Raw genomic sequence first — 19,858 nt, forward strand, 5'->3', positions numbered from 1 at the left:
AATAAAAGGGTTTTTTGTTTTGTTCTTTTAAGACAGATACCCAGCAAGTTACCCACTCTCCAACTAAGGTCACTTGGGCAACTGACTTTCCAGAGCAAATTGGCCCCGTTTAAGAATTCTTGGCTCCTGAAATTCGGAATAAATCGGGTTCTTCTAAAAGAAGCTTTATTTGGGATTCTAGGCTGAACCCCTCTGGACAGCACATAAGAGACGGCAAAGTGAAGGGGGCTCCCCGGCCCAACAGCTGAACCCCGACACCGCGACACCGCTCAACCCGGCCCGGCGGGGCCGGCCCAGAACCAGGCCCGGCCGGCGCAGCGCGGGCGGGGCCCGGGCGGAGAGCCAGACCCGCCGCTGCCGCCGCGAGCCGTGACCTGCCCGCCAGACCTGGCGGCGCAGTCTCGCGGGATTCCTCAGCTCTCGCTCCCGGTGCGGCTCCTGAGGTGGCTAGAGTCCCGGACACTCCCGGGAGCCGTCTCTGGTCGCGGGGGTACGGTGGGCTGGACGGGGACGGGGAGGAAGGTGCCTTCGACCGCCGCCCGAGGTGAGGGTCCTTGAGCCCCGACTGGGCGGGCGGCCGCGGCCGGGCGGGTGCCGGGGTGAGCGGGGGCGGGCCTCGAGGGGTGCGGGGCGGGCAGGGGGCGCGCGCTTGTTGCCGCAGGTGTGGGGAAGGCGGCGGCGGTGGGACGGTCCGCACCGGCCAAAGTTTTCCCGGAAGTTGGGGAAAGGCGATGCCGGTCCCCGCGGGGCCAGGGGCAGGTGCCCGGCGCTGGGCCCGGGGCAGGTGCCCGGGGGTGGGGAGAGTTGCCCTGCCTGGCGCTGGAAGTCGGGGCATCGGTGTGTGTTGGGGGATGGGATGAGGGCGTGCGATTTTTCGTGGCTCCGGGCCCACAGCCTCCCTCCCACCGAAACTCCGTCGCCGCCGCGGGACAGCTTTGCTCATTTCCCTTTTCCGTGAGATCGCTACTCCCCCCAGCCCTTGAATACTAGTTTCGCTCCTCCGCAGTAGGAATCCTGGAAGTCTCCCTCTACTTGGCATTTTTAAAAACGTAAAAGTATGTCTCCAGAAGAGTGCCACAAAAACTCGCCCTTTAGAGTCTTTAAAGAATTGAAGAACTCATGAGATCTTCAGGAATTTCCCCGGGACTCGGTTTTCTTGTGCGTAATAAGATAGCCAACAGGGGCTTTTAGGTTTTACAATTCTATCAGCCCTTCCTAACTTATTCCTATCCCCACCATTTTCTCCATCTCACTCATCCAGTGCCCCCCTTTTACCCTGTGTTCCGTATAGCGCAAGCCTCCTATCATCCGTTCCCTAGAGATGAGACTTCCTCAGCAGGCGATAGATTCCGTGCCAAGGCAGGTGGAAGAGGATCTTGATGGGACGAAATTTTCCGTCGTTTTTCCGGTGTTAGTTACCTAGGGTGAAAATCTTAACTCTGCACTTTGACGTATGCATTTGAGTCTATGACAAACGTTGCTGATACACCCTTTTGGTTGTTTTTACAGTAATTGACCCAGAACTCATTTTCAGGAAAAAGGGCTTCCTTCAAAATGGTAAAATAATTAAACGAGGAATTTGAGCATTTTCTCTTTGGATGGAAATCTGAGAATGAAAAGAGCGATTAATCCAAGCCATGTGGTAAAATTAGGAATTTGAAGAGAATGGAAACGTTTACATTTTTGTGGACATGTATTTTTCTACCCCTCGTACGAGGGCACAGTCTTTTCACCTGTGAACCAATTACTGTTCCCAGATGTATGAAAATGGCCTACAACATGACATTTTTCCCTAATCTGATGGGTCATTATGACCAGAGTATTGCGGCTGTGGAAATGGAGGTGAGTAGTTGTTCGTATCTTTATGGAAAAATAGTTTATGCTCTTTTCTGGAATAAACTATAAATAGGACCTTTTTTAAAAAAACAAAACAAAACGCAGACACAGTAGGGGATTTCTTCAAGTTGTATATAAGTCCTACTTCGAATAAATCCCTTTGAGAATTAAATCTTCCTACTAACTTGCGCTCGTGTACATCTGTGGCCCTGCTTAGTGGATTTGCTTAAGATCGGGTTCATTTTATACGAAGTATAGTTATGAATGATTTTGCAATGTCTTGCACCTGTCAAATATTTTGCTCTCCTGAGTAAATTTTGGTAGTTCCTCTAGAAATATGAATTCTGAATTTTCCTAATTGATTGAACGTGTAATCTATATTGCCTGGACTAAAAGTGCTTGGATTACATATATTTTCATAAGTAGTTGTTATGTTCACTTGGCCCTGTTTTTCTGAAGCAAATCAATGACTAGAAGATTTTGGGGCTGTAGATAGTGTTTTGCTAAAAAGTGATTTTTTCTTTAAGCATAGTGCTTCAAGTATTCTTTGTAAGATACTGTTTAAAAAAAAACAAAAAACAACACACACATCAGGGGAGGAGCAGAGTGACACTAAAGATTGCCTCAGGTGCCTCAGTTACCTGCCTCTGGTTTAGAGATATGCAGATTGCTAGGGAGATGTGGGAAGAAAGAGTTACCTGTAGAAACCTGTCCTCTCCTACAGATCTGTTAGGTGGATAACTTTCATGAAGGAAAGAAGACAAATGTTTCTGTAGTTTTTTTCCAGAAAAACTGAGGATAGTAAAGGCTTTTTCCCCTCAGATTGTTTCTTAAAGTTGAAACCCCGGCAGTTTTAATATAGACACAGCTTTAAAAACTGACCAGACTTGCTTTCGCAGCTTCTAAAGTCTTCCATTGTTGTTTAGTTGAATAGTTGTCCAGTTACCTCATTGTAGACTCATGTCTAAAATAGGAAGGCTTTTGAATACTAAGTAGAAGTACTTTTAAAAGATATTGCAAATTATATTACTATAATCTTTCAATGGTTTTTCAAACCAGTGCAAGGTGTCTTTTTGAACACTGAACAGATGATGTGGTGAGACTTCCATTGGTTAATCAGAACCATTTTGATTGTTTAATCTGATTAAATAAAGTATGTAGTATGAGTAACTTCAAGGAATAATTATAACCTTCATTCACATTTTTTCTGATAAGTGTTTTATAACTCGTATCTTATAGAGTTCTTAAAAAGTTTTAAAAATCTGGTCTCCTTTTTGTACAGTAGCTACATGCATTTTGAATGCTGACATTGACCTTATAAATTCAGATAATTTAGAATTCCTTATCATAGAGTACCATTATGAAGATAGGGAGAGATGCATCCCTGCTATTAAATACTGTAATTATAAGATGATAAGAACTAGTTTTTGTTCTAGACATGTCTTTTTAAAACCAATTGTTTCTGACCCAAAAAAGGTTATTTTTCATTTACCTAGCTTCTTTCCCAGGTAGTTTTGTGTCTGGACTTGACATCAAGAAGGCATTTTTGTTCTTTCCTCCTTTATTTGATTGCTGACATTACTAATCTCTTCATTACATAATCTACACTTTCTCTTACCCTTTACTATTAAGTTTTATTCCATAAATCACATTTCAGTTGGTTTAAGGATATAAAAGAAAGCAATCAAGCAGTCATTTAATACCAGCATTAACCTACGTTTGCAAAAGAAGAAAGGGAAATGGAAAGGCAAAATAATATCAACCTAAATCAGACTTTAAATCCCTATAAATTATCTTTTTGGTCCAGTGTATTACGCTTTTCCTATTGCCCCGTTCTTATTTTTCCTTAGCCAGTGGCATTCTCTTTTAGTTCCTGTATTGAATGTCCAAAATTCTATAATTCGAGAGTTGTGACTTAAATATCATGCAGAGCTTCTTATCCTCTTTTGTGCCATTGACCCATTCTCAGAATTTTAAAATTTAAATGACATGAGTAGGATTACAGAGGAAACCAATTATATTGAAATGTACATCTATTTATAGCCCAGGTTAGGAAGCTTTGAACCTGTCATTATATAGGTGAAGAAACTGAAGCCCAGAAAAGTTATGATTTGTCCAAGATCTGAGCGCTATAATCTGATGCAATCTTCTCTGTCAACATGGACCATAATGTCATCTTTAACGGTTTTTGTGGGGTGTTTTTTTTATCCTTGACCGTATTAGATAAAAAAGAAAATATTTCCTAGGATTAGAATGTCCTGTGTTAATTTCAGTCTTTGCTGCTTCTTCCTAAACTTCATTTTGATAAAAATTAATCTGGGAGATTTTTTTTTTTAACCTCTTATCAGCTCTACCTTTCTGTTTCTCATCCATGCCTTGAATACAAAGTCTTGTCAAAATTTTTAGATCAAAAATAAAATCCTTTGGCTTCAGCCTGTCCCCTCTGGTGGTGCCAAAGTGATTTCAGTAAAATGCAAATCCATGCAGTCCACTCTGGGGTTAAAATTCTTCACCATTTCCCTAAAGCTGGAAAAATAAAGACCTGACTAGTGCAGCACCTAAGGTTCTTTATATGAGACCCTGCCTTCCTGTCCGGCTTCCCATCTCGTTGCTTCCCATGTTACACACTCTGCTTCGGCCAAGCTGACCTGTTTGTAGATGTAGAATTCAGATCCATATTACACCCTCTCACTTCCGTACAGTTGCACATATTGTATCCACTGCCTCCTGGGTTCCTTACCTACCCTTCTTCGTCTGCTCAATTTCTTTACATCTCAGTTAAAGCAATAACTCTGTGTTTAGCGAAGTATTCCTTTCACCTTTCTCCCAAGCATATTTAATCAGCTCACACTCTACACTCTGATAGTACATAATATATACCACTGTTCTTATACTTACCGTGCTGTATTGCACTTATTTACATGGCTCTCTCCCTAGCTTTTGAGGTTGTTGAGAGTAGGGATGTTTATTCATTTCTATGTCTAATGCCTAGTACAGTGTACAGTGCCTCTGAGCATGGTAGATGTTCAATGAAGGCTAAATAAAGGAAAAGGAGATGTTTCTTATTCTAATAAATCATCAATGAGAATTTTCCCTCCAAATCTTTACCTTCCACCTTTATCTTCTGCAGAGTCTACGTGAAAGGCACTAATATTTTTATTTTTTTTTATTTTTTAATTTTTCAACATCTTTATTGGAGTATAATTGCTTTACAATGGTGTGTTAGTTTCTGCTTTATAACAAAATGAATCAGTTATACATATGTTCCCATATCTCTTCCCTCTTGCATCTCCCTCCCTCCCACCCTCCCTATCCCACCCCTCTGGGTGGTCACAAAGCACCGAGCTGATCTCCCTGTGCTATGCGACTGCTTCCCACTAGCTATCTATTTTACGTTTGGTAGTGTATATATGTCCATGCCACTCTCTCACTTTGTCACAGCTTTCCCTTCCCCCTCCTCATATCCTCAAGTCCATTCTCTAGTAGGTCTGTGTCTTTATTCCCATCTTGCCCCTAGGTTCTTCATGACATTTTTTTTTCTTAGATTCCATATATATGTGGTAGCATACAGTATTTGTCTTTCTCTTTCTGACTTACTTCACTCTGTATGACAGACTCTAGGTCCATCCACCTCACTACAAATAACTCAATTTCGTTTCTTTTTATGGCTGAGTAGTATTCCATTGTATATATGTGCCACATCTTCTTTATCCATTCATCTGTTGATGGACACTTAGGTTGCTTCCATGTCCTGGCTATTGTAAATAGAGCTGCAATGAAGATTTTGGTACATGACTCTTTTTGAATTATGGTTTTCTCAGGGTATATGCCCAGTAGTGGGATTGCTGGGTCGTATGGTAGTTCTATTTGTAGTTTTTTTAGGAACCTCCATACTGTTCTCTGTAGTGGCTGTATCAATTTACATTCCCACCAATGGTGAAAGAGGGTTTCCTTTTCTCCACACCCTCTCCAGCATTTATTGTTTGTAGATTTTTTGATGATGGCGATTATAACTGATGTGAGATGATGTCTCATTGTAGTTTTGATTTGCATTTCTCTAGTAATTAATGATGTTGAGCATTCTTTCATGTGTTTGTTGGCAATCTGTATATCTTCTTTGGAGAAATGTCTGTTTAGGTCTTCTGCCCATTTTTGGATTGGGTTGTTTGTTTAATATTGAGCTGCATGAGCTGCTTGTAAATTTTGGAGATTAATCCTTTGTCAGTTGCTTCATTTGCAAATATTTTCTCCCATTCTGAGGGTTGTCTTTTCATCTTGTTTATGGTTTCCTTTGCTGTGCAAAAGCTTTGAAGTTTCATTAGGTCCCATTTGTTTATTTTTGTTTTTATTTCCATTTCTCTAGGAGGTGGGTCAAAAAGGATCTTGCTGTGATGTATGTCATAGAGTGTTCTGCCTATGTTTTCCTCTAAGAGTTTGAGAGTGTCTGGCCTTACATTTAGGTCTTTAATCCATTTTGAGTTTATTTTTGTGCGTGGTGTTAGGGAGTGTTCTAATTTCATACTCTTACATGTACCTGTCCAGTTTTCCCAGCACCACTTATTGAAGAGGCTGTCTTTTCTCCACTGTATATTCTTGCCTCCTTTATCAAAGATAAGGTGACCATATGTGCGTGGGTTTATCTCTGGGCTTTCTATCCTGTTCCATTGATCTATATTTCTGTTTTTGAAAGCCCCTAATATTTTTATGTGGTTTACATATCATCCACCTTTGATCTGCCTGAGCCTAGTTCTAATAAAATACATCAGTTGATATCCTCTATGTTCTTTGCCATTATTAGCGTGACACATGTTTATTTTGAATTTATTCAAAAGATTAGATTTTTTAACCATTTATATTTATTTATATGGAGTGAAAGAATTATCTTTTGATTGGACCATTGTATTATAAACTATATGTGTCAGATTTCTTTTCAAACATTGTACTTTAGTACTTAATCTATAGTCCAGTCAAATGCTAAATTATAACTGAATATACCTAAGCTTTTACTTTTAAAAAGTGTTTTATAGTTTCTCTAAAGAACTGATTGTGTTTTACACTTCCAACCCAACTGCCTTTGGCTCCTGCTGGTCCCGGTTGAATTTCCAATGTTTACTATGAATTAACGTTAGGATGAGGGGCTGAAGAATTATCTGATGATTATGGCAACCAGTTGTGCCTTCTTAGCTACCAAGAATTTCATGTAAGTCAAGAGATCTATTTCCCTCCTCTTTTATGCCTTAGTTTTCATTATGTGTGATGGTTATCCTGGTTTATAGAATTTATAACATTTGTGGTCATTGCTGATCTGTGATTATATGAGATGGTTTAGGGCAGTGATTGTCAAACTTTAGTTCATAGACCAGCAGGTTGTGAGCTTGTTAGAAATGCAAGTTCATGGACCCCATTCCAACCTACTGAATCATGATCTGTGAAAGTAGAGCTCAGGAAACTGATTTAACAAGCTGTCCAGGTGTTTCTTATGAGTGTTAAAATTTGAGACCCAGTGGTTTAGAGCAGGGAATGCAGACATTTTCTGTAAAGGGGTAAATAATAAATATTTTTGGCTTTGCAAGACATTCACTCTCTGTCACAGCTATTCAACTGTTCAATTGTAGCCAATACAAATAAGTGTGGATGTTTCAATAAAACTTTACTTATAAAAACAGATAGTGCATTACTTTTGGCCCACAGGCTGTAGTTTGCTGAACTCTGGTTTAAAGTACTTGAAAATGTTCTTAAGGATTACACACATAAAGCATGTAATAAAAATCATTATTGTGCATTCTTATTAATATGTTACCATATATGTTATGTGTTATTTTCTTTCCAGATAATTTTAAGTCAAATTTATCACAAACCAAAGGATCTGACTGAGATATCCTGGTCCTTTAGTTTTGTTTCAGAGATTGCTTGAAATAAGGGACTTTGATTTTTTCCTTACTTTATTATCTGAGACTGAAGTCATTTGTATTACTACAAAGAGTTAATTTACAATTCTGAATAGTAACTTGGCTTTGTAATGAAAAGGATGTTGTACAGTCTAACTCTCCCAAGTGGAAAAACAAATGGTTACTGGTTTTCCATTGTGTTGCTTTTTGTTTCATATCTAGAGCATTGTTTCTCAAATTGTGAGGTTGATGTCCCTTGAGAGACTGATTTCATCCAGAAAGAGCTGAGACTGATCTAGGGAAAATGGAGACCAGAATTTTGTATTTTTCTTTTTGAATTGCCTTCATTAAGGCCTAGGCAAAGCGAAGTCATGTATTGTGTTTGGAACAGCATGTGGTTGTTCTACTTTTGAACAGTCTAAAGGGAAGTGAGCCAAAAAAAAAAAAAAAACTCCTTTCCTTTCCACCTGTTAGTATGCACTAGTAAAATGTCTCTAATCAATTAAAAATAAAGGGATGGAGAAAAACTGTATAAACAAACTTTAAAGAAAAAATCTGTTTCTATTGGTTTTTAAACATATTCATCTGCTTTTAGATGAGTCTAGCGGACCCCTTCCTTTCCTCCTTATTCTCCACTCTTCTACCCCATACAAAAGGAAAGAAAATGTTTAGTGTGACTAACCTCTTTATTTTTCAGGGAAGACTTTCTGAAAATAGGTGTAATTATTCTGAAAGTAAGCTGTTGAGTCATTTAAAATGAAATAAATATAGAAAAGTATTCCAGATCAGTTGTGTGTATAGTGGCTACTGTTGGATTTTTAATGTAGAAACTATAAACTTACCTTCCTTTCTGACATTGTACTGCAGTAGTAGGGAAAGTACCTTGACTAATTCTGAGTCTACAGAATCAGGGTTAGACCTGTATGTGAACAGAGGACAGTATTTCTCCTGGGAGTCTCTGCTGATAGGCACAAAATCCCTAGGGTCATTCCTTGTTATTCCACAGTCTGGGATATTATTAGTTATGTCTTCAGGAGAGCCTGTCCGCAAAGAGACATGGTTCTTTTAGACCATGGGAAGACTGTTGTGTTGTGATTTTTTCCTTTCCTTGAGAATGTGGCATGTAGATAATGAAGTTGTATTACTCTAGTTTGTATATATGTATGAATTCATTCATTAATGTTTGTTGAATGTGTACCTGAATGTGAATTATAGTTTTTCAAGTTACAAGTTTTCTTCAAGTAAATTAGCTGCCCCTTTCTCTCTTTCTCCTCCTTCTGGGACCCTGATAATGCAAATTGTTAGTATGCTTGATGTTGTCCCAGAGGTCTCTTAAATTAAACCGTCCTCATTTTTTAAAAATTCTTTTTTCTTTTTTCTGTTCAGCTTGGGTGATTTTCACTACTCTGTATTCCAGTTCACTGATCTGATTCTCTGTATTATCTAATCTACTGTTGATTTCTTCTAGTGTATTTTTTATTTCAGTTATTGTATTCTTTAGTTCTGTTTAGTTCTTCTTTATAATTTTGAACTCTTTATTAAATTTCTCACTGTATTCATCCATTCTTCTCCTGAGTTTGTTGAACATCTTGTGATCATTGTCTTGAACTCTTTATCTGGTAGATTGCTGATTTCCACTTTACTTAGTTCTTCTTTTGAGGTTCTGTCTTGTTCCTTCGTTTGGAACATATTCCTCTGTCTCCTCATTTTGCCAAATTCCTTGTGCTTATTTCTATGTATTGGATAGGTAAGTTATGTTTCCCAATCTTGGCGAATTGGTCTTATGTAAGAGACGTCCTGTGGGGCCCAGTAGAACACTCCCCTCTGGCCACCAGAGCTGTATGCTCTAAGGGTGCCCACTATGTGGGCTGTGTGGGCCCTTCTGTTGTGACAGGGCTAACAACTATGAGCACCCTGGTAGGTGGGGTTGGTCCCCAGCCCTGCTGGCTGCAAGTCCCTGCCTTGTGTGGTGGCTGCCAGAGGTAGTGGTACCCACTTACCACTAATAGGCTAGAGGGAAGACTCCAAAATGGTGCTTGCCAGGACCAGTGTTCCCGTGGTAGAATGAGCTCCCCAAAATGGATGCTGCCAGTGTCTGTTTCCCCAGGGGGAGTCCGGCCTTCTGCCTCTCTGGGAGCCTTTCTAAGATCAGTAAGAGGGTCTGACCCAGTCAGATTACTGCCTCTGCATTGGGAGTTGGAGTGTGTGAAGTTTTGCATGTGCCCTTTAAGAGTGGAGTGTCTGTTTCCTGCATCTCTCCAGCTCTTCTGTATGCAAGCCCTGCCGGCCTTCAAAGCTAGACATTCTAGGGGCTCATCTTCCCAGCGTGGGACCCCCAGGCTGGGGAGCCTGATGTAGGGCTCAGACCCCTGGCTCCTTGGGGAAAACCTCTGCAATTGTGATTATCCTTACATTTATGGGTTGCCTACCCTGGGGAGTGGGTCTTGACTGTACTGTATTACTACCTCTCCCACCTGTCTCATTGTGGTTCCTTCTTTATATTCTTAGTGGTGGAAAATCTTTTCTGCTAGTCTTCAGGTTGTGTTCATCAATAGTCACTCTGTAAAGCTGTAATTTTGGTGTGCCCGTGGGAGGAGGTGAGCTTAGAGTCTTCCTATTCCACCATCTTGGCCACATTCTCTAAGTTACAAGTTTTAAATTAAATAATTGACTCTTTAGTGGACAGATTATTCTGCAGTACCAACCACTTACTATATATCTTTGTCTAATTTCTAAAGCAAAGGTCTTTTGGAGAAATAGTTTAAAATTTGTAGTGCTTGCTAAGAACTACTTTAAAAATAACAAGTTTTCTGTTGTGGAAATAATGCAAATTTCTGTTTTTTATTCTTGTCTTGTATTCCAGGCCCTGGTTTGCATTTTTTAAAAAGAAGTTGACTTGCCTGAGATTGGTCACATTCATGATAATAAGTGGCAGAGTTTGTACCACTTGATTATACAGTAGTCCATTAACATTCTCAAAGAATTTACTCAACTCTTGTAACCACTTTGACAGTATTTGCTCTGTGAAGTGTAAACATTTAAGGACCCCTTTAGATCTTTAGTGAGTCTGTTGCCTACCTAAGGCGCACCACTTTTTTTTTCAATCATTTTTTTAAACTTCTTCACTTTTTCTCAATTTTCATTACTATCACTAGAGGTTGGCTTTCTTTTTGGTGACATTTTAAAGTAAGAAATAAAGCTCTTACCACTTCTTGAGAGTTACTGTGTGACACCATGAGTAGAAAGCACAAATCCTGAGATGAAAATCAGATGCTTTACGGTCACTTGGCCTTGGTCACTAGTAAAGTGGCTTCTTCCATGTACCAGGGGGATTCTGATTCATGCTTCAGGAAAGTGACAAATGTCTATATAACCTGCATCTTTATTGCTAAGGGAGGCAAGGTGCAGGCAAGATACTGCCACAAGCCCACTCTGCTTAGGCTTAGCTTTATGTATTTCTTAAAATCAAAATATTTTTCTTCTTTTGATCCCTCTCTATTAGCCTGTTAACCCAGAGTTTCTCTTCAGGACCTTATAGCACCAGCAACCCCGGGTCTATACTATGGTCCCTTCCATTATCATGTCATTAGATCATGGGGAGCTAGCTGGTGTGTTTTAAGGACAAGGTGCAGTATGACAGAAGTAGGCATTCTGAGAGTGTGAGTAGTACGCTCATGCTGCTTTCCTGTGTCTTTAAAATCTACTCCGGCCACTTGAAGAGGGAATCATATTGGCTACACCTGATGTCATAAATAGGTGACTGGAAAACACCCAGTTCATGAGAGGTCTTGGGCTGATGATCTCTAGATGTCCCATAATTGTGTCCAATGTCTACCAGGAACCATTAGCAGAATCAAAGTGGAAGGTTCCTTTTATTTATGTAGGGTTAATCTCCTCATTGGTACATACCTATGGCCTCACCAGCTTTATGTCCTAAATATGATGGGCCAGCGTGATGTCCTGTGAAATAGTGATATGGTCAGAGTCTCTGGTCAAATGAAATTGAGGCACAGAGCTGAAGAGCTGATATTACTCTAAGGTGGTGCTTCTCACACTCTGGTGTGCATCAGAATCGTTTGAAGGGCTTGTTAAAACACAGATCACTGACACCACCTCCAGAATTCCCGAATCAGTAGATCTGGGGTGGGATGGAGAAGTTACTTCTAACAAGTTTCCAGTGGGGCGTGCTGTTGCTGCTTCAGGGACCACTCTTAGAGAATGACTGCTCTAAGGCAAGTTGGGGAAGATGTGTTGCTGTCCTTGTTAGGTGAAAGTAAATTCCTTTTGGAGGAAAAAGCATTGGCCAGATAAGAGCTGCATATGTGTTGCCAAGGCTGTACTGATTTGCTATAGTAGAGAGATCACATCTGGAAAAGTACTTTAGCCATTTGATTAAGGTTGCTTAAGACAATGTATTAATAACACATCCAGTTAAAATGGACAGGTGCCACCGATTACTACCCCTGAATCTGTTTTTGATGGTGTCACTCATCTCTGAAAGCCCTGTCTACAGTATTGCTTTTGATTTTCTATCATGGTAGAGGGAGACCTCTAATGTTTTTTGTTTTGTCCTCTGTCTCCTCATTTTGCCAAATTCCTTGTGCTTATTTCTATGTATTGGGTAGGTAAGTTATGTTTCCCAATCTTGGCGAATTGGTCTTATGTAAGAGACGTCCTGTGGGGCCCAGTAGAACACTCCCCTCTGGCCACCAGAGCTGTATGCTCTAGGGGTGCCCACTATGTGGGCTGTGTGGGCCCTTCTGTTGTGACAGGGCTAACAACTGTGAGCACCCTGGTAGGTGGGGTTGGTCCCCAGCCCTGCTGGCTGCAAGTCCCTGCCTTGTGTGGTGGCTGCCAGAGGTAGTGGTACCCACTTACCACTAATAGGCTAGAGGGAATAAAATGTTTATCCAAGAAGCCAGTATGGTGATTGTGCTATTGTGAAATACAGCTATTTGAAGTAGACACACCTGGGCTTGGGAAATTACACTGGGTTGGGTTTGGGATCTGTTAGTTCGCATCCTCCTCCGGAGTTGCCCCTGTGTAATCTGAAATTGGCCCCCGTACACAGAGGGCAGGGAGAGACTGAAGAAGAGGCAGACCACTCCAGATTGGTAGGTGGCAGATTTAATAAGCAAGAAAACTTATATATGAGGCTTGTCTTGGGTGGCCACAAGAAGAGCAGATCTCCGCACCCACCCGCCAGAATCTTAAAAGTTTATATAGAGGCCTTCACTGGGCTCAGTCACACATACCGTCCAGGTGATCTCAGCACCACTTTACTCTCAAGGCTGAGGCCTTGGGCAGCTTGTAGTGCGGGGAAGGCCAGTGGAACATACCTTCAAAGGACAGGAGAGGGGATGAGGGACTTCCGTTTGCCAGGGTCCAGCTCATGGGTCATGTCCTCTCGATTATCTCCTCCAACAGGGTCCCACCAAGCCCCTGTAAAAAGCCCAGTCTCTGAAGCTAGCACGTTGAATCTAGAATCAATACACTCCTATCAGTATTAGCACCATCTAAAATTTTGTTCTTTCCTCCATAATCCAGCACCCTCAAACCAATATAAATGTATAGTGTCTTACAAATAATGTATAATCCTTTTTTTCAGATTTAATTTTGACTTGACCCTCCCAGGGCATGATGGGGTAGAACTCTTCTTATAGATTGAGACATTGAAGCGTGGTGGGGATGGGGTATGAGGCTATTTATTTGCTTCTTACAAAGTAAATCTTTCAGATGAGTGCCTCAACAGACCAGGGATGAGGGTCTGCTTTGAGGGCTGGGGGTTCAGAGTCCTGTGTGGGGACTCTGAACCTTGTCATGTATCCCTGCTTCAGATCTTGACGTCCCACTGCCTTCTTATCACAATATCACTGGATCTCCAATGTGAAAGGGAAGCAAATTTAACTGATATAATTTGGCAACCTGCAGGATCAAACTGTGCCTTTGGTTTTCAACTTCAGCCTTGAGATAGTAAAGTGGTGCTGAGATCACCTGGACAGTATGTGTGACTGAGCCCAGTGAAGGCCTCTATATAAACTTTTAAGATTCTGGCTGGCGGGTACGGAGATCTGCTCATCCCAAGACAAGGCTCGTATTTAAGTTTTCTTGCTTATTAAATCTGCCACCTCCCAATCTGGAGTGGGCTGCATCTTTTTAATCTTTCTGTTTCACTCCACACCTTGAGCCAAGAATTCAGGGATGCCAGTATATCGCTCTCTTCCTAAGCCGAACAGCGCCCCTAGAAGCAGTCACTTCAGCCCATAGTCCTTGAATATGTGATGGTCTTTATGCCTTTCTCTGCTTGTCTGGCAGCAGCCACTCAGCCTTGTCTTTACTGGGCACATAATTCTAAGAAGTTCTTTGAATCTAAGTGATTATAAGAATAATGCAATTAGTTGTTTTTCTGCTACATACCATGGGCTGCCAGATTTCCATCTTTAAATACTGACAGAATGTTTGCTCGCTTTTGGCCCCAGTTAGTCCAGAAAACCAGTTCTAGAATTCTTCCCATTTCACCAAGGTCACTTACAACTTGTTCTTTATATAATTTTTATGCCAGTTGGTCTTCTTGGTTGCAAACAATAGAAACCAACTTTGACTAACTGAAGCAGAAAATGGGTGGATGTTGGGTAGCTTGTTGCATCAACGGAGAGGCTGGAGAACCAGGGAGAAGCACAGGGAACCAGAACACAGCTAAGATCATACCATAAGATCAGTCTGTCACCAGTGCCAATGCCAGTGGACACTTCCTGAACCATTGTCCCTGGACACTTATTTTGGCACTGTGGGTATTATTGATCCCACTGCAACTGCCTCAAATAATCTGACTGTTCTTTTATACAAGAATCTCAACACCTGGAGCATCCACGTGGCCAAGCTTAGATTATGTCCCTATGTTTTTGTTGTCAGGTTGCACCCCTGCATCTGTCCTTAAGCTTCTGTAGCATCCCACCTACTTTGGGATTCCCCAAAATAGGACTGCTGGGCAGATGGATATGGAAATGTTCATTGTAAAGCTCAGTGCAAGACAGAGTTAGTTAACTACAAGGAGAAAATTTCATTGTGGTACCTACAGTTGCTTTGAAATTTATGTCCAGCTCTGCTATTCAAGTCTTTGTTACCCTCTTCATAAACTTTCTGAGCCATAAAGTGTCCTTAGAGACCATCCAGTAGTTCATCGTGTTCATTTTACTGATGAATGCTCTGAGACTCAAAGACAGAAAATTATCTGCCAAAGGTGACACCAGCAGTTAATGACAGAGCTGGAACCAGAATTACAATGCTGGCATTATTTCCAGCAAAGGATTATATAAAATACTCCATGTATTTTGGTTCTCATTGTCTATATATCATAGTTTGGCTCTGCTCTTTTTCAGAATGGAGGTATAGTTTGCCTTCTTAATTGCCCTCTTCTTCCTTGTTCTTGCTAGTACTGATAGTAACTACCACAGGATTTCTACCAGGAACTGACCATTTTCTTAAAGTTTCCTACCTTTTATTTCTCTGAGTGTTAAAAGTATAATCAACAGGACTATTTTAATTATTACCTAATGCTAGAATTTCAAAAGCAGCATTGATTTTTTTAATGCTGTGGTTAGTTATTGGGTGAGTTTCTGAGCCTTCTTTGAGAATAAAATTTGAAAAGGAGAAATTCTTGTGTGAGACCATGAAGGCTCTGGGTTACTGAGAGAGTTGAAGAAGGTGTGTCGTTCAGGGAGGAGAGAGGGAACGGACTGAAGAGCCTAGAAAGTTTGAATCATTGCTTAGTTCATGGGTTTACATAGCACTTACCATGCTAAATACTAGTTTAATAATATGATATTCTGAGTATACGATTAAGGACACAAGGGCTTCCCTGGTGGCGCAATGGTTGAGAGTCCGCCTGCCGATGCAGGGGACACGGGTTCGTGCCCGAGTCCGGGAGGATCCCACATGCCGCGGAGCGGCTGGTCCCTTGAGCCATGGCCGCTGAGCCTGCGCGTCCGGAGCCTGCGCGTCTGGAGCCTGTGCTCCGCAACGGAAGAGACCACAACAGTGAGAGGCCCGCGTACCACAAAAAAAAAAAAAAAAACGATTAAGGACACAAGAAATGTCACAGTGAGTCAGGTTAGTAGTCTTTCCATCTCAGTCAAGGTTTGGTTTCTGAGAATGATACCTAGGACATTTTGTGGAAGAACATAAAAGATTCCTGTCAAGAATTTTATTTAAACAATTAGGGAAATATGCTCATTCTGTTTTTTCAGCCATCTGGGATGAGTTAAATAACAGGCTGACTATCCATTATTTAAAGTGCTATTATTTGTTCTAAAATTATCTGTTCCAGGGAATTCCCTGGTGTCCTGTGGTTAGGACTCCAAGCTTGCACTGCAGGGGGCACGGTTTCGATCCCTGGTCGGGGAACTAAGATACTGCAAGCTGCGTGGCGTGGCCAAAAAAAATTTTTTTATATAGATAGATTGATTGATTTTAAAAATTACCTGTTCCAGAATTACCTGCTTCAGGAGGTACATGTATCATCTGAATATGATAAACATAGTTTGAGGTTTTACTGTCTTTGATTAATGTGTCCTGTGAACATTTGTTGAGTTTTGTTTCATGTTAGAAGATTCTCAGTACTCTTTTGATATCCTTCTTCCCCTTCATTCTTATTGGCATTCCTGCCGGTCTCATGCTTTGGGGAAGGGTAATTTTCAGGGAGAGTTGGGTGGCAACTTAGTATCAGGGTTGCAGAGGACAGATCTGGAGTCATTTGGACCCAGGTTCCTATCCTGATTGCCATTTACTACTTATGTGACCCTATGAAAGGTGCTCGAAGAGCCTCAGTTTCCTCATCTGCAAAGTAGAGATAAGAATATCCCTCTCAGGGACTTCCCTGGTGGCACAGTGGTTAAGAATCCGCCTGCCAATGCAGAGGATGCGGGTTCGATCCCTGGTCCAGGAAGATCCCACATGCCGCAGAGCAACTAAGCCCGTGGGCCACAACTACTGAGCCCATGCGCAGCAACTACTGAAGACTGTGCTCCACAAGAGAAGCCACCGCAATGAGAAGCCCGAGCAAAAACAACATCCCTCTCACAGGATTATTGTAAAAACAACTGGTATATGAGAAAGCACAGTGCCTAGTTTATGATAGGTGCTGAATAAATCTCATTTATTATTAGTAGCATTAGCTCAGGAATAAGGGCACTTAATTCTAATTTAGGCTAGATTTGGGATTTCAGTAACAATTTCAATGAGAAATTGGATTTCATTTTCTCACTCGTAATCTGAGAAAATGGATTAGCTCAGTAGTTTTCAAACTGTGATCTCTGGAGGTGCTTTGAGGTCACTGGTGGGGAAGGGGAGTGGTGAGAGGTGTCTCAGAGGGAGGGCTTCCTGTTCAGCGGGAGCAGCTGTGCTTTTATTTATTTAATATATTAAGCTTCTTTGTAACCTCTTCGTTAAAGAAACTAATCCTTGGCAGAATGCACACACACATTTTAAAAACAACAGTCTTAAAAGTCTACTCAGGTTCCTTCCAAATCTAAAAAAATTTCTTTATGTCTATTAGTTTGCAACAGAGCGTGAACATTAGTGACCCACATTAGATCTGATCTGAAGACATGTTTTGTTTTTCCTGTACATTATTTTAAATGTTCACATTAAAATTTTTTTAAATTTGGAGATTTCACGTACAAATCTGGGTTCTGTTTTCTTATGAAAAATTGAAATACCTAACAGCTCTGTGCTCCCACTCTCCAATAACAGTCCACTAGAACTGAGTAGCAGCTGCTCCCCAACTACTCCTGCTGTCTTATACTCTTCTGAATTTATCTGCCTGGCCACTGAAGGTATTTGAGTTTTCAGCATCTGATTTATCCCTGCAGATTGCATGAGCAGCAACGTTATTGGATTAACCAGTGTTGGCACTCTAGAAGAATTAAACAGAGGATGTGACTTGCATGTTTGCCCCATAAGAAAATTGTTCTAATATAGCAAAAAGTACATGTGTTACTTTCATTTCGTCTGCCCTGGACAATAATAGTTCTTAAGTGCTGACCATCAATTTATTTATAGCTATTGTAGAATGGCTCTGAGTTAGAACAATTAAATAGTGTGTTTTAATTATTTCCATCATAAGAGTTGATTACCAGACACTCAAAATTTGTAGGAACTAGGCTTACTTGGAAATGTAAGGAAACAAAGGAGGTAAATGCTACCAGTTGCCCATGCCTCCCTTTATTCCACCTCAGTTCGAGAGGAGGATACTCACACAAGCTGGGCATTCTCCCCCTCCAGACAGAGAAAATTGAGAAAAGTACCCTACTGTTTGCTCTCCAACAAGCTCTTGTTAGGTGGCAAAGGTTTAGGCCTCAGCACCATTCAGATAAGGGAGATACAGTGTACAACCGTGGCAGCCCTGTCTTTGCTCAGTCACTGCCCCATCAGGGCAGGGTGAATTCTCCACTGGTCCAAAGTCCTCCACAGCTCTTGTCCTCTAATTGTTGGGTGTGGGTTCTGTATGTGCCCTTTAAATGAGACTTGTTAATTGTAGTATTGTAATCACATCTCATATTTACTTATTAATCTTTTTTTGTCTGCTTGGCCTTTCATTTACTAAGAAATATGAATTGAAATTTCTGATTGTGGAATTGTCAGAAATTGTCTGACAATTGGAATTGTCATGGAATTGTCCACTTCTTCTTATAGATTTGTTGCTTTTCATTTTACATATTTTATGCTATTTTATTAGGTGTATGCAGTACTCAGCAATGCATTTTAATGTATATCTGTTGCAGTTTATGTAGAATCTGAATGTGTTGTGGCCAGAGATATTTAATTGGTCACAGTGCTGAAAATAGAAGTCCTCATTCTCCTATTTATTTTTCAGAGATGTCTCAGTGTTCATAGCTCACTGATGAGACCCTTCCCCTGTTTTTTTGTACAGCTATAGATTTTCTTTCTTTCTTTTTTTTTTTTTTTGTGGTGAGCGGGCCTCTCACTGCTGTGGCCTCTCCCGTTGCGCAGCACAGGCTCCGGTCACGCAGGCTCAGCGGCCATGGCTCACGGGCCCAGCCGCTCCGCTGCACGTGGGATCTTCCCGGACCGGGGCACGAACCCGTGACCCCCTGCATCGGCAGGCGGATTCTCAACCACTGCGCCACCAGGGAAGCCCCTGAATCAGATTTTTGAATCCAATTTTTCGTCTAACTCTACATGTTCTCTTTGGATAATTACATTCAGTTATTTCAGTTACTGTTTATATAATGATGACTTCCACATCTATATCCTTAACCTAAAGTCTCTCGCCTGCAGAGCTCTATTTGTTTAACTTCCTGTTAGTAGACATCCACACTCAAATGTCCCACAGGTACTTCATACTGTCCGTCAACAGGTGAATGGATAAACAAATTATGGTATAGCCATACAATAGAGTACCACTCAGCAATTAAAAAGAATGAAGTATTGATGCACAGAACAACAGGATGAATCTCAAAATGATGCTGAGTGAAAGAAGCCAGACAAAAAAGAAAATATACTATATAAATTTATGAAAAATTCTAGAAAATACCACTCTTTAGTGACAGAAAACAGATCAGTGGTTGCCAGGGAAGGTTACAGGTGGCGGAAGAGGGTGTTGAGAGGGGAGATAAGAGGAGGGATTACCAAGAGGCAAGAGGAAACTTCTGGTAGTGATGGATGAATTTGTTACCTTGATTATGGTAATGATTTCAAAACCCATCAATGTGTGGACTTTATACATGTTCAGTTCATCGTACATCAATTGTACCCGAATAAAGCTGGGAAAAAACCCTCATTATTAATGACTTTTAACAGAAAAACAATAATCCCTGTCCACTGTTCTCTATCGCCACCCAGTCCTCCTCCCCAGTGGCAGCCACTTTGAACTCTTTTAGGTGTTCCTCTGCTACATAGGCCATATTCTACCTAATATGCTTAGTGTGTTATTTGGATTCATCAATTTAGAACTTCAGGCAGTAGACTTTTAGTCTTTCCTTCATTATGGTAGTTGATAATATATTTCTCTTACTTTACCACTTTTACTTCTCCTCTCAGCCTCTTAATACAATTTTTTTTCACTGCTGAGTCAAGTAGTATACTTTGATTGCATTTATTTCCATAAAACCTCC

The 19,858-nt window shown here is 41.0% G+C and overlaps 1 protein-coding gene across 3 annotated transcripts in view; it reads left to right on the forward strand.

Annotated features, from left to right (window-relative positions):
* Window positions 1-411: 411 nt before the first annotated feature.
* The window catches only part of FZD6 (frizzled class receptor 6), a 43,245-nt gene continuing 23,798 nt past the window's right edge, over window positions 412-19,858 (forward strand). For 2 of the 3 annotated variants that reach the window (XM_027131577.1, XM_027131575.1), the window contains exons 1-2: window positions 412-544; window positions 1,510-1,842. In XM_027131577.1, the coding sequence (XP_026987378.1) occupies window positions 1,666-1,842 (177 nt within the window). In that variant the 5' untranslated portion in view covers window positions 412-544; window positions 1,510-1,665. Of the gene's footprint in view, window positions 545-1,291; window positions 1,411-1,509; window positions 1,843-19,858 lie in introns of all 3 variants that reach the window. The other variant, XM_027131576.1, reaches the window with a different exon arrangement.

This window comes from Aethalodelphis obliquidens, unplaced genomic scaffold, assembly GCF_003676395.1.
Source record: "Aethalodelphis obliquidens isolate GAN/ISIS:26980383/991018 unplaced genomic scaffold, ASM367639v1 scaffold39, whole genome shotgun sequence".
NCBI classification, from domain to species: domain Eukaryota; kingdom Metazoa; phylum Chordata; class Mammalia; order Artiodactyla; family Delphinidae; genus Aethalodelphis; species Aethalodelphis obliquidens.